The sequence below is a fragment of the Salmo salar genome, chromosome 10 (assembly GCF_965601325.2).
Source record: "Salmo salar chromosome 10, fSalSal1, whole genome shotgun sequence".
NCBI classification, from domain to species: Eukaryota; Metazoa; Chordata; class Actinopteri; order Salmoniformes; family Salmonidae; genus Salmo; species Salmo salar.
In genome coordinates, this window is record NC_138300.1 from 1,590,046 (window position 1) to 1,605,873 (window position 15,828).

At 43.3% G+C, this 15,828-nt stretch overlaps 1 protein-coding gene across 1 annotated transcript in view; it reads left to right on the forward strand.

The window, feature by feature from the left end:
- Nucleotides 1-13,088: 13,088 nt before the first annotated feature.
- The window catches only part of LOC106613408 (gamma-aminobutyric acid receptor subunit gamma-3-like), a 225,088-nt gene continuing 222,348 nt past the window's right edge, over nucleotides 13,089-15,828 (forward strand). Inside the window, exon 1 of the mRNA XM_045688601.1 lies at nucleotides 13,089-13,220. Within this exon, the coding sequence (XP_045544557.1) occupies nucleotides 13,089-13,220 (132 nt within the window). The remainder of the gene's footprint in view (nucleotides 13,221-15,828) is intronic.

Sequence of the window (15,828 nt, forward strand, 5' to 3'; positions counted from 1 at the left end):
TGCTGTACTGTACTTTATTAGTCCAGCTTGATGCTGCTGTACTGTCCTTTATTAGTCCAGCTTGATGTTGTACTGTACTTTATTAGTCCAGCTTGATGTTGTACTGTACTTTATTATTCCAGCTTGATGTTGTACTCTACTTTATTAGTCCAGCTTGATGTTGTACTCTACTTTATTAGTCCAGCTTGATGTTGTACTGTACTTTATTAGTCCAGCTTGATGCTGTACTGTACTTTATTAGTCCAGCTTGATGCTGTACTGTACTTTATTAGTCCAGCTAATGTGGTACTGTACTTTATTAGTCCAGCTTGATGTTGAACTGTACTTTATTAGTCCAGCTTGATGCTGTACTGTACTTTATTAGTCCAGCTTGATGCTGTACTGTACTTTATTAGTCCAGCTTGATGCTGCTGTACTGTACTTTATTAGTCCAGCTTGATGCTGCTGTACTGTACTTTATTAGTCCAGCTTGATGCTGCTGTACTGTACTTTACTAGTCCAGCTTGATGTTGTATTGTACTTTATTAGTCCAGCTTGATGTTGTACTGTACTTTATTAGTCCAGCTTGATGTTGTACTGTACTTTATTAGTCCAGCTTGATGTTGTACTGTACTTTATTAGTCCAGCTTGATGTTGTACTGTACTTTATTAGTCCAGCTTGATGCTGTACTGTACTTTATTATTCCAGCTTGATGCTGTACTGTACTTTATTAGTCCAGCTAATGTGGTACTGTACTTTATTAGTCCAGCTTGATGTTGTACTGTACTTTATTAGTCCAGTTTGATGTTGTACTGTACTTTATTAGTCCAGCTTGATGCTGTACTGTACTTTATTAGTCCAGCTTGATGTTGTACTGTACTTTATTAGTCCAGCTTGATGCTGCTGTACTGTACTTTATTAGTCCAGCTTTATATTGTACTGTACTTTATTAGTCCAGCTTGATGTTGTACTGTACTTTATTAGTCCAGCTTGATGCTGTACTGTACTTTATTAGTCCAGCTTGATGTTGTACTGTACTTTATTAGTCCAGCTTGATGTTGTACTGTACTTTATTAGTCCAGCTTGATGCTGTACTGTACTTTATTAGTCCAGCTTGATGCTGTACTGTACTTTATTAGTCCAGCTTGATGTTGTACTGTACTTTATTAGTCCAGCTTGATGTTGTACTGTACTTTATTATTCCAGCTTGATATTGTACTGTACTTTATTAGTCCAGCTTGATGCTGTACTGTACTTTATTAGTCCAGCTTGATGTTGTACTGTACTGTGCTTTATTAGTCCAGCTTGATGCTGTACTGTACTTTATTAGTCCAGCTTGATATTGTACTGTACTTTATTAGTCCAGCTTGATGCTGTACTTTATTAGTCCAGCTTGATGTTGTACTGTACTGTATTAGTCCAGCTTGATGTTGTACTGTACTTTATTAGTCCAGCTTGATGTTGTACTGTACTTTATTAGTCCAGCTTGATGCTGTACTGTACTTTATTAGTCCAGCTAGATGCTGTACTGCACTTTATTAGTCCAGCTTGATGTTGTACTGTATTAGTCCAGCTTGATGCTGAGATATCCACAGAGTTCTACGTCATCACAGAAAACCCTTTCCTTCTGCCACACGGCAAAATAATAGTACAGCACAATGGCTAACTGATAGAAAAGCATGTTGAATAAATAATGTTAAAGAGCTTGACAGCGTCATGGGACTGTACCCAACCGTCCACCCTTCCCTTTACCATAGGCCCTAATGCATCTATCTCCTGTTCCCTGTAGGCTAAAATAATTCCTCCCAGCACCAATCCTCCCAGCACCAAGTCTAAGAGAACATACCAGCTATTTTATCTATCTCTGCTGAAGTGCTTAGTTTTACACACAGGGCTGGATGCATCATTTAAAAAGGGTTGAAATGCTTTATTCATCACGGAGTGCAAAAATGTTCTTTGAGGAAAGGAAGTCAGGAACAACAGAGATGGGGAAGTAGAGGTCCCGTGTGGCTCTGTTGGTAGAGCATGGTGTTTGCAACGCCAGGGTTGTGGGTTCGATTCCCACGGGGGACCAGTATGGAGGGGAAAAACATTTTTTTAATGAAACGTATGCATTCACTACTGTAAGTCGCTCTGGAGAAGAGCGTCTGCTAAATGCCTAAAATGTAAAATGTAGAGGTCTGCATCCTAAGTGGCACCCTAGTCCTTACACTGTATGTGTCCTTCTACAGAAGTGTTGGAAATTGGGTGGGGATTTATATAACAATTTTATATAACAATAATGTGTATCCTTATTTTCCTAAAGTTTCAGCACACGTCTTCCAATATGCCAGGTAGACATAAATACGACTCACACACTTTGTATTGTATATTTGAAAATATTTTCCTGAATTCCTTAGCCCACCACTTCATTATGTCACTACCTAAACATAGTGAAAGAGTTACAACAAAGGGAGATCCATGCACAGTCGGGATCACCTTTGACAGCCATTACAGCTGTGATTCTTTCTGGGTACTTCTCTAAGAGCTTTGCACATCTAGATTGTAGAATATTTGCACATTATTCTTTTTTTTTTATTATTCAAGCTCAAGTTTATTGTTGATCATTGCTAGACTGACATTTTCAAGTCTTGCCATAGATTTTCAATCCGACTTTAAGTCAAAACTGCAATTAGGCCACTCCAGTTTATATTTGGCCTTGTGTTTTAGGTTATTGTCCTACGGAAAGATGAATTTGCCTCCCATTCTCTGCTGGAAAGCTGACTGAACCAGGATTTCGCCTTGTTTTTGTATTTATTGATATTTATTTAACCAGGCAAGACAGTTAAGAACAAATTCTTATTTACAAAGACGGCTCACCCCAGACGACACTGGGCCAATTGTGCACTGCTCTATGGGACTCCCAATCATGGCTCGTTGTGGATTCGGCCTGGAATCGAACCAGGGTCTGTAGTGACGCCTCTAGCACTGAGATGCAGTGCCTTAGATCGCAGCACCACTCGGGAGCTTACAGTAGCTCTATTCTGTTTATTTTTATTAAAAGACGATGACAAGCATATTCCTTGACGATGACAAGCATATTCATAACATGATGCAGCCACCACCATGCTTGAAAATATGATATGTTGCATTCAGGACATACTGGGGGGAAAAACATGCCACATTTTTTGCAATACTACTTTAGTGCCTTGTTGTAAACAGGATGCATGCTTTCATGTTTTAGGGGGGGGGGGGGGGGGGGGGTGAAGGTCATACCAGGGATCGTTCACATTGAATAACAGATAGTCCTTACTGCTATTAGCCCATAGAAACACATTGAATAACAGATTACTGCTACTCGCCCATAGAAACACATTGAATAACAGATAGTCCTTACTGCTATTAGCCCATAGAAACACATTGAATAACAGATTCACTACATCGAACAACACATATTCCCTCCCAAAAAATCGAAAGGAAGTTTGTTCTGAAGTGTCGGTCCAATATGTGATGTAAGAAAGATCAGGAAGCATTATTATTATTTTGTATATGTATCTAACTCCTTATTTTGGCGCTAAACCGTCTCCATATACAGTGACTTCTGAAAGTATTCAGACCCCTTGACCTTTTTCCACATTTTGTTACGTTACAGCCTTATTCTAAAATGTATTATATTGTTTTTTTTTTCCCCCTCATCAATCTACACACAATACCCCATAACAGAAGTGGGACCAAGTCATTGTTTTACAAGTCACAACTAAGTCTCAAGTCTTTGCACTCAAATCTCAAGTCAAGTCCCAAGTCAAGAAAGGCAAGTCAGAGTCAAGTCTCAAGTCAAGACCGTCAAGTATCAAGTCAAGTCTAAAGTCCTAAACTTTGAGTTTCGAGTCGTAAACAAGTCATGTGACTCGAGTCCACACCTCTGCCCCATAATGAAACAAACAATTCATGTGACATATCAAAAACAGGTTTCTAGAAAATGTATGCAAATTATATATTTTTTTAATCAATTGAAATATCCCATTTACGTACATAAGTATTCAGACCCTTACTCAGTATTTTGTTGAAGCACATTTGGCAGTGGTTACAGCCTCCAGTCTTCTTGGGTATGACGCTACAAGCTTGGCACACCTGTATTTGGGGAGTTTCTCCCATTCTACTCTGCAGATCCACTCAAGCTCTGTCAGGTTGGATGGGGAGCGTCGCTGCACAGCTATTTTCAGGTCTCTCCAGAGATGTTCGATCAGGTTCAAGTCCAGGATCTGGCTGGGCCACTCAAGGACATTCAGAGACTTGTCCCGAAGCCACTCCTGCGTTTTCTTGGCTGTGTGCTTAGGGTTGTTGTCCTGTTGGAAGGTGAACCTTCGCCCCAGTCTGAGGTCCTGAGCGCTCTGGAGCAGGTTTTCATCAAGGATTTCTCTGTACTTTTCTCCGTTCCATCTTTCCCTCGATCCTGACTAGTCTCCCAGTCCCTGCCGCTGAAAAACATCCCCACAGCATGATGCTGCCACCACCATGCTTCACCGTAGGGATGGTGCCAGGTTTCCTCTAGACGTGATGCTTGGTATTCAAGCCAAAGAGTTCAATCTTGGTTTCATCAGACCAGAGAATCTTGTTTTTCATGGTCTGAGAGTCTTTAGCTGCCTTTTGAGAAACTCCAAACTGGCTGTCCTGTGCCTTTTACTGAGGAGTGGCTTCTGTCTGGCCACTCTACCATAAAGGCCTGATTGGTGGAGTGCTTCAGAGATGGTTGTCCTTCTGGAAGGTTCTTCCATCTCCACAGAGGAACTCTAGAGCTCTGTCAGAGTGACTATTGGGTTCTTGGTCTCCTCCCTGACCAAGGCCCTTCTCACCCGATTACTCAGTTTGTCCGGGCAGCCAGCTCTAGGAAGAGTCTTGGTGGCTACAAACTTCTTCCATTTAAGAATGATGGAGGCCACTGTGTTCTTGGGGACTTTCAATGCTGCAGACATTTTTTGTGATTTTTTTGGTGGTTGTCCTAGAGCAAAACAACATGTACGTGAGAACACCATCTTTCCATAGATGGGTCATAATAGTTTTGTAGGCCAAACCGTCCTGATGCTACAGACAATTTTGTGAGACGAACGATTTTCGGGATGTCTCATGGTCTGACAAACACTGGCCTGCTCATCTTTCACTGTAGATGCGGATATATGACATCGGCGAATGTAGTGGGTTGAGAATCATCCAATGCAAAGAAAACAGATATCGCTAGCTTAAACTGACAGATTTCTATGGGGAATGTTTTGTTATGCTAACTAGATGGCCACAGGGGAGCGGACATCGACTCTCTTAAGTAAATGTTTACTCTTGAACTTATTTAGGTTTGCCATAACAAAGGGGTTGAATAACTATTGAGTCAAGACATTTCCGTCTTTCATTTTTTAAATTTATTTGTAAACATTTCTAAAAACATTTTTCTTTGTCATTACTTTTACTCTGCGAGGTCCGAAGCCTGCTGGTTTTCTGTTCTACCTGATAATGAATTGCAGCCACCTGGTGTCCCAGGTCTAAATCAGTCCCTGATTAGAGGGGAATCACCCACCTGGTGTCCCAGGTCTAAATCAGTCCCTGATTAGAGGGGAATCACCCACCTGGTGTCCCAGGTCTAAATCAGTCCCTGATTAGAGGGGAATCACCCACCTGGTGTCCCAGGTCTAAATCAGTCCCTGATTAGAGGGGAATCACCCACCTGGTGTCCCAGGTCTAAATCAGTCCCTGATTAGAGGGGAATCACCCACCTGGTGTGCCAGGTCTAAATTAGTCCCTGATTAGAGGGGAACAGAAAAATGCAGTGGAACTGGCTTTGAGTGCAAGGGTTATACATTTACATTTGAGTCATTTAGCAGACGCTCTTATCCAGAGCACCTTACAGTAGTGAATGCATAAGTTTCAGACTTTTTTTTCTTCCATACTGGCCCCCGTGGGAATCAAACCCACAACCCTGACATTGCAAACACCATGCTCTACCAACTGAGCCACACGGGAGTCCAGTGAAACATCTCAATATAATCCATTTTAAATTCAAGGTTGTAACACAACAACATGTGGAACATGTAAAGGGGTGTGAATACTTTCTGATGGAACTATATATATCCTAAAACATTGCGGCGAGTACCCATAAAATCAATTATGAATGATTGTACAAAGAAGCCTCTAGCAACTACAGTATTTAGCAATTAGGGTGTTACTGTTCATTAAACTGGCCAGCAGTACCTGGCTACAGTACCACAGCTAGCCCAGATGGACAGGGGTGTTACTGTTCATTAAACTGGCCAGCAGTACCTGGCTACAGTACCACAGCTAGCCCAGATGGACAGGGTTGTAATATAGACATTGCCCAAAGAGAACGTGAGAGAGAGAGGAGAGAGCAACGTTCCCTAGCCTGTTTAGGTATGGGCTGACTGGTGGCTCTCAGAACAACGCTGTCGCTGCTTATTTCACTCACGTAAAGGAGGAACTTAAGGTCACGTTATGTGTGAAAATACAATATGGATGTCTGTCGTCCCTGAGTGAACCTGAGTGACTGAGATTATGTAATATGTTGAATACTTAACCAGGAAGGCCTTAGTCATATGACAGGTAATATACTGTAGAGTGATGCTGATAGCCCTTAGCCCTTCCTGTCTTTATTATAATGACAGGTAATATAGTGTAGAGTGATGCTGATAGCCCTTAGCCCTTCCTGTCTTTAGTAATATGACAGGTAATATACTATAGAGTGATGCTGATAGCCCTTCCTGCCTTTAGTAATGTGACAGGTAATATACTGTAGAGTGATGCTGATAGCCCTTCCTGTCTTTATTAATATGACAGGTAATATACTATAGAGTGATTCTGATAGCCCTTCCTGCCTTTAGTAATGTGACAGGTAATATACTGTAGAGTGATGCTGATAGCCCTTCCTGTCTTTATTAATATGACAGGTAATATACTGTAGAGTGATGCTGATAGCCCTTCCTGTCTTTATTAATATGACAGGTAATATACTGTAGAGTGATGCTGATAGCCCTTCCTGTCTTTATTAATATGACAGGTAATATACTGTAGAGTGATGCTGATAGCCCTTCCTGTCTTTATTAATATGACAGGTAATATACTGTAGAGTGATGCTGATAGCCCTTCCTGTCTTTGTTAATATGACAGGTAATATACTATAGAGTGATGCTGATAGCCCTTCCTGTCTTTATTAATGTGACAGGTAATATACTGTAGAGTGATGCTGATAGCCCTTAGCCCGTCCTGTCTTTATTAATGTGACAGGTAATATACTGTAGAGTGATTCTGATAGCCCTTCCTGTCTTTATTAATATGACAGGTAATATACTGTAGAGTGATGCTGATAGCCCTTAGCCCGTCCTGTCTTTATTAATGTGACAGGTAATATACTGTAGAGTGATTCTGATAGCCCTTCCTGTCTTTATTAATATGACAGGTAATATACTGTAGAGTGATGCTGATAGCCCTTCCTGTCTTTATTAACGTGACAGGTAATATACTGTAGAGTGATGCTGATAGACTGTAGCTGTGGTCAGAACAGAACTGGTCCATTAGTCCATTATACTGTAGCTGTGGTCAGAACAGAACCGTCCCATTAGTCCATTATACTGTAGCTGTGGTCAGAATAGAACCGGTCCATTAGTCCATTATACTGTAGCTGTGGTCAGAACAGAACCGTCCCATTAGTCTATTATACTGTAGCTGTGGTCAGAACAGAACCGTCCCATTAGTCCATTATACTGTAGCTGTGGTCAGAACAAAACCGTCCCATTAGACCATTATACTGTAGCTGTGGTCAGAACAGAACCGTCCCATTAGTCCATTATACTGTAGCTGTGGTCAGACAGAACCGTCCCTTTAGTCCATTATACTGTAGCTGTGGTCAGAACAGAACCGTCCCATTAGTCCATTATACTGTAGCTGTGGTCAGACAGAACCGTCCCTTTAGTCCATTATACTGTAGCTGTGGTCAGAACAGAACCGTCCCATTAGTCCATTATACTGTAGCTGTGGTCAGAACAGAACCGTCCCATTAGTCCATTATACTGTAGCTGTGGTCAGAACAGAACCGTCCCATTAGTCCATTATACTGTAGCTGTGGTCAGAACAGAACCGTCCCATTAGTCCATTATACTGTAGCTGTGGTCAGAACAGAACCGTCCCATTAGTCCATTATACTGTAGCTGTGGTCAGACAGAACCGTCCCATTAGACCATTATACTGTAGCTGTGGTCAGAACAGAACCGTCCCATTAGACCATTATACTGTAGCTGTGGTCTGAACAGAACCGTCCCATTAGTCCATTATACTGTAGCTGTGGTCAGAACAGAACCGTCCCATTAGTCCATTATACTGTAGCTGTGGTCAGAACAGAACCGGTCCATTAGTCCATTATACTGTAGCTGTGGTCAGAACAGAACCGGTCCATTAGTCCATTATACTGTAGCTGTGGTCAGAACAGAACCGTCCCATTAGTCCATTATACTGTAGCTGTGGTCAGAACAGAACCGTCCCATTAGTCCATTATACTGTAGCTGTGGTCAGAACAGAACCGTCCCATTAGTCCATTATACTGTAGCTGTGGTCAGAACAGAACCGGTCCTTTAGTCCATTATACTGTAGCTGTGGTCAGACAGAACCGTCCCATTAGTCCATTATACTGTAGCTGTGGTCAGACAGAACCGGTCCTTTAATCCATTATACTGTAGCTGTGGTCAGAACAGAACCGGTCCATTAGTCCATTATACTGTAGCTGTGGTCAGAACAGAACCGTCCCATTAGTCCATTATACTGTAGCTGTGGTCAGAACAGAACCGTCCCATTAGACCATTATACTGTAGCTGTGGTCAGAACAGAACCGTCCCATTAGACCATTATACTGTAGCTGTGGTCTGAACAGAACCGTCCCATTAGTCCATTATACTGTAGCTGTGGTCAAAACAGAACCGTCCCATTAGTCCATTATACTGTAGCTGTGGTCAGACAGAACCGTCCCATTAGTCCATTATACTGTAGCTGTGGTCAGAACAGAACCGTCCCATTAGTCCATTATACTGTAGCTGTGGTCAGAGAACAGAACCGGTCCATTAGTCCATTATACTGTAGCTGTGGTCAGAACAGAACCGTCCCATTAGACCATTATACTGTAGCTGTGGTCTGAACAGAACCGTCCCATTAGTCCATTATACTGTAGCTGTGGTCAAAACAGAACCGTCCCATTAGTCCATTATACTGTAGCTGTGGTCAGAGAACAGAACCGGTCCATTAGTCCATTATACTGTAGCTGTGGTCAGACAGAACCGTCCCATTAGTCCATTATACTGTAGCTGTGGTCAGAACAGAACCGTCCCATTAGTCCATTATACTGTAGCTGTGGTCAGAACAGAACCGTCCCATTAGTCCATTATACTGTAGCTGTGGTCAGAACAGAACCGTCCCATTAGTCCATTATACTGTAGCTGTGGTCAGAACAGAACCGTCCCATTAGTCCATTATACTGTAGCTTTGGTCAGAACAGAACCGGTCCTTTAGTCCATTATACTGTAGCTGTGGTCAGACAGAACCGTCCCATTAGTCCATTATACTGTAGCTGTGGTCAGAACAGAACCGTCCCATTAGACCATTATACTGTAGCTGTGGTCTGAACAGAACCGTCCCATTAGACCATTATACTGTAGCTGTGGTCAGAACAGAACCGTCCCATTAGTCCATTATACTGTAGCTGTGGTCAGAACAGAACCGTCCCATTAGTCCATTATACTGTAGCTGTGGTCAGAACAGAACCGTCCCATTAGTCCATTATACTGTAGCTGTGGTCTGAACAGAACCGTCCCATTAGTCCATTATACTGTAGCTGTGGTCAGAACAGAACCGTCCCATTAGTCCATTATACTGTAGCTGTGGTCAGAACAGAACCGTCCCATTAGTCCATTATACTGTAGCTGTGGTCAGACAGAACCGGTCCTTTAGTCCATTATACTGTAGCTGTGGTCAGAACAGAACCGGTCCATTAGTCCATTATACTGTAGCTGTGGTCAGAACAGAACCGTCCCATTAGTCCATTATACTGTAGCTTTGGTCAGAACAGAACCGGTCCTTTAGTCCATTATACTGTAGCTGTGGTCAGACAGAACCGTCCCATTAGTCCATTATACTGTAGCTGTGGTCAGAACAGAACCGTCCCATTAGTCCATTATACTGTAGCTGTGGTCAGAACAGAACCGTCCCATTAGTCCATTATACTGTAGCTGTGGTCAGACAGAACCGTCCCATTAGTCCATTTTACTGTAGCTGTGGTCAGAACAGAACCGGTCCATTAGTCCATTATACTGTAGCTGTGGTCAGAACAGAACCGTCCCATTAGTCCATTATACTGTAGCTGTGGTCAGAATAGAACCGGTCCATTAGTCCATTATACTGTAGCTGTGGTCAGAACAGAACCGTCCCATTAGTCTATTATACTGTAGCTGTGGTCTGAACAGAACCGTCCCATTAGTCCATTATACTGTAGCTGTGGTCAGAGAACAGAACCGGTCCATTAGTCCATTATACTGTAGCTGTGGTCAGAACAGAACCGTCCCATTAGTCCATTATACTGTAGCTGTGGTCAGAGAACAGAACCGGTCCATTAGTCCATTATACTGTAGCTGTGGTCAGAACAGAACCGTCCCATTAGTCCATTATACTGTAGCTGTGGTCTGAACAGAACCGTCCCATTAGTCCATTATACTGTAGCTGTGGTCAGAACAGAACCGTCCCATTAGTCCATTATACTGTAGCTGTGGTCAGAACAGAACCGGTCCATTAGTCCATTATACTGTAGCTGTGGTCAAAACAGAACCGTCCCATTAGTCCATTATACTGTAGCTGTGGTCAGAACAGAACCGGTCCATTAGTCCATTATACTGTAGCTGTGGTCAGAACAGAACCGTCCCATTAGTCCATTATACTGTAGCTGTGGTCAGAGAACAGAACCGGTCCATTAGTCCATTATACTGTTTCTGTGGTCAGAACAAAACGGGTCCATTAGTCCATTATACTGTAGCTGTGGTCAGAACAGAACCGGTCCATTAGTCCATTATACTGTTTCTGTGGTCAGAACAGAACCGGTCCATTAGTCCTAACCCTCAGCAGCCAGCTGGTGCTACAACATAGGTAAACACTGGGTACAGTGTTAATATAGCATCTGGTAGGTACAGTGTTAATATACCATCTGGTAGGTACAGTGTTAATGTAGCATCTGGTATGTACAGTGTCAATATACCATCTGGTAGGTACAGTGTTAATATAGAATCTGGTAGGTACAGTGTTAATATAGCATCTGGTTGGTACAGTGTTAATATAGCATCTGGTAGGTACAGTGTTAATATAGCATCTGGTAGGTACAGTGTTAATATAGCATCTGATAGGTACAGTGTTAATATAGTATCTGGTAGGTACTGTGTTAATATAGCATATGGTAGGTACAGTGTTAATATAGTACCTGGTAGAACCTTGGGGTTCTTGTAATGGGGACAGGACACTAGGGTAGCATCCAAAATTACACCCTATTCTCTATACAGTATACCCCTGGTCAAAGGTAGTGCACTATATAGGGAGTAGGGGACCATGTGGGCTTCCTGCTCAACCGGCCCAGGGAGAGAACACTCGGAGATCTGTTTCTGGACGGGAGCTGAACTGAGTGTTGTTGTGTTTGCTGCATAATCACGCAGTGCCAACATTTACCCTGCAAACCAAAAGGAGTGGTACATGCTGATCTGCAGTGCTTTGTGGTTTTAGTTAACCTGCCAATCGGCTGCTGTGACCGTGGTGTTTAAACAAACACGCATGGTCGCTTTTACCACAGGCTGAGGGATTCACACACCATTTACAATTCAGTCGAATACAATACAATATAACTTGATTAACCCTCAAGGGGATACTGTAAGTAGATCTGGGGGAAAGAGCCTCTGATAAATTATTCACATGTAAAACATTTAAAAGTCACAGGGAAATCCACTTTAGCAGGAGAGTGGAGAGGTTGTGTAGACGTTATAGAGTTGGAGTCTGAAGCAGACAGTAAATACAGGGAGAGGGAGAGGGAGAGGGGGAGAGGGGGGGAGAGGGGGAGAGAGACTGCCTCTGCGTGTTCAGTGAGTTAGAGCAGACTAAGCACTTTTCTCGTCACTTGAAATAGCATACGAGGGCTGAATGGGAGCAGGAAGGGCTCTGCCTGTGACTCTTTGGAAATTCCTATTCCGCGTTCGGGAACTCTGTAACATCCCATGATAGTGTACAGGAGTTTGAAACGTACTGTAGGAGACTGTAGGAGACTGTCTGCTGATTTACCCCGGATAAGTGATCAGAGGGAAGCAAAGTTAATTCTCATCTACAGTATTTCTTCTGATACACAGATGAGACAGGTAGTTCCTTCGAGACAGGTAGTTCCTTCGAGACAGGTAGTTTCTTCAAGACTGGTATAGTTCACATCCCCCAGATATTTAAGGTATTTTATTATACATTTTGCAAGATGAAATCTCTTGCAATGCACAATCTCATTTTCAAGAATGTCCAAATAAAACAAACTAAAACAAACAATACTTAGAGGTCATCTATCTGCAGTGACGAGGGTGATACCAGGGTGAATATGACTGTAGAGACAAGGGTAATACCAGGGTAAATATGACTGTAGAGACGAGGGTGATACCAGGGTGAATATGACTGTAGAGACGAGGGTGATACCAGGGTGAATATGACTGTAGAGACGAGGGTGATACCAGGGTGAATATGACTGTAGAGACGAGGGTGATACCAGGGTGAATATGACTGTAGAGCTGAGGGTGATACCAGGGTGAATATGACTGTAGAGACGAGGGTGATACCAGGGTGAATATGACTGTAGAGACGAGGGTCATACCAGGGTGAATATGACTGTAGAGACGAGGGTGATACCAGGGTGAATATGACAGTAGGGTGATACCAGGGTGAATATGACTGTAGAGACGAGGGTGATACCAGGGTGAATATGACTGTAGAGCTGAGGGTCATACCAGGGTGAATATGACTGTAGAGACGAGGGTGATACCAGGGTGAATATGACTGTAGAGACGAGGGTGATACCAGGGTGAATATGACTGTAGAGATGAGGGTGATGCAGGGTGAATATGACTGTAGAGACGAGGGTGATGCCAGGGTGAATATGACTGTAGAGATGAGGGTGATGCAGGGTGAATATGACTGTAGAGACGAGGGTGATGCCAGGGTGAATATGACTGTAGAGACGAGGGTGATACCAGGGTGAATATGACTGTAGAGACGAGGGTGATACCAGGGTGAATATGACTGTAAAGACGAGGGTGATACCAGGGTGAATATGACTGAATGTATCTTTGTTCCTCAGCCAGTAAGGGTAGAAGGGGACAGAGGGTGGTATCAAGTGATATGATGCATAAAATGTGACGTGGAAAGTCAATGTGTTTCTACAGCCGAAGGCTCAGATAACAAACGATTCCGTGCCAGTGACGACAACTGTTTGGCACTGCCAGCCCGCTGTTTGAAACGCCAAGTGACGCCAAGTAGTTTGCTGAAGAAAAACAAATAATTACTAGCTATTTCTCTATCTAAACTACCCGTAATAGTTTATTATAGCAACTATAGTGTGCATTTTTTTTATTTCAGTGCTTTGTACAGTATGTATACACTGAGTGTACAAAACATTTAAGGTCAGCCTTTTGCCCTCCAAACAGCTTCAATTCGTCGGGAAAGAGATCCACAGGGATACTGGCCAATGTTGATTCCAATGCTTTCCACAATTATGTCAAGTTGACTGGATGTCCTTTAGGTGGTGGACCATTCTTGATACCTATGGGAAACTGTTGAGCGTGAAAAAAATGCAGCAGCGTTGCAGTTCTTGACACAAATCAGTGCTAGACCAGAAACTTCAGTGGTCCGATGATAGACTAGATACTTCAGTGGTCCTGTGATAGACTAGATACTTCAGTGGTCCTGTGATAGACTAGATACTTCAGTCAGTGGTCCTGTGATAGACTAGATACTTCAATCAGTGGTCCTGTGATAGACTAGATACTTCAATCAGTGGTCCTGTGACAGACTAGATACTTCAGTGGTCCTGTGATAGATTAGATACTTCAGTGGTCCTGTGATAGACTAGATACTTCAGTGGTCCTGTGATAGACTAGATACTTCAGTGGTCCTGTGATAGACAAGATACTTCAGTGGTCCTGTGATAGACTAGATACTTCAGTCAGTGGTCCTGTGATAGACTAGATACTTCAGTGGTCCTGTGATAGACTAGATACTTCAGTGGTCCTGTGACAGACTAGATACTTCAGTGGTCCTGTGACAGACTAGATACTTCAGTGGTCCTGTGATAGACTAGATACTTCAGTGGTCCTGTGATAGACTAGATACATCAGTCAGTGGTCCTGTGATAGACTAGATACATCAGTCAGTGGTCCTGTGATAGACTAGATACATCAGTCAGTGGTCCTGTGATAGACTAGATACTTCAGTGGTCCTGTGATAGACTAGAAACTTCAGTGGTCCTGTGACAGACTAGATACTTCAGTGGTCCTGTGATAGACTAGATACTTCAGTGGTCCTGTGATAGACTAGATAGTGTAGATGAAGGACATTCCACACATGGAAGAGGAGACGAACAAGATGCTATGCTGATGATGATACATTTGTCCGTAGTCTAGTAATACAGTTAATTATGTTATGCTGCTTGATAAAGTTAAATATGCCTTCAGACCAGTCTTCCTGATTGAACTTTCGTAATCTACATTTGCCGATGGTGATGGCAACGTCTTTGATCGGGCAAACCTTACCAGAGAGGAAGAGCAGCCCCGTCTTGTTGAGTTTGAGTTGAATTAATGGTTTGACATCCAAGCTGAGATGTCTGCCAGGCACGCAGAGATGCGTGTCGCCACCTGGGTGTCAGAAGGGGGGAATGAGAAAAGTAGTTGAGTGTTATCTGCAAAGCAATGATAGGAGAGACCATGTGAAGATATGACTGAACCGAGTGACTTGGTGTCGAGAGAAAAGAGGAGAGGGCCTAGAACCGAGCACTGGGGGACACCAGTAGGGAGAGAACATGGTGCAGACACAGATCCTCTCCACGCCACCTGGTAAGAGCGGCATGTCAGGTAGGATGCAAACCAGGAGTGTGCAGAGCCTGAGACGCCCAGCCCTGAGAGGGTGGAGAGGAGGCAGAGCCTGAGACGCCCAGCCCTGAGAGGGTGGAGAGGAGGCAGAGCCTGAGACGCCCAGCCCTGAGAGGGTGGAGAGGAGGATCTGATGGTTCACTGTGTTGAAGGCAGTGGATAGATCTAGGAGGATGAGAACAGAGGAGAGAGAGTCAGCTTTGGCGGTGCGGAGAGTCTCCGTGACAACAGAGGAGAGCGGCCTCGGTTTAGTGACCAGTCTTGAAGCCTGACTGGTTAGGGTGAAGAAAATCCTTCTGAGAGAGATAACAAGATAGTTGGTCAGAAACAGCACGCTCAAGTGTTCTGTGCTGAAAATATATACTATTTGCCAGAGTCGACCTGTCACAACTGTCATGACGTTGCCCTTTTTGAGTACAGGGAGGACAGTTGACCCCCTCCCCCTTGCACCATCCCCCAACCTACCTCCCCCCACACAGGCCCTGTGTGAAGGGGTGGTAAAATTCTAGAGGAGAATCTCTTGCCACATGGCCCAGTTGAGACACAGAGGGGTTTCATAGAGAGACACAGGAAATTCTTCCAACTCACAGAATTGGGGAACCGAACGACATTTATGTTCTGGAGAAGGTATAAAAAATTTGTGAAGAATCCAGCTATGAACTGGTCCGCTTGGTACAATTTTGT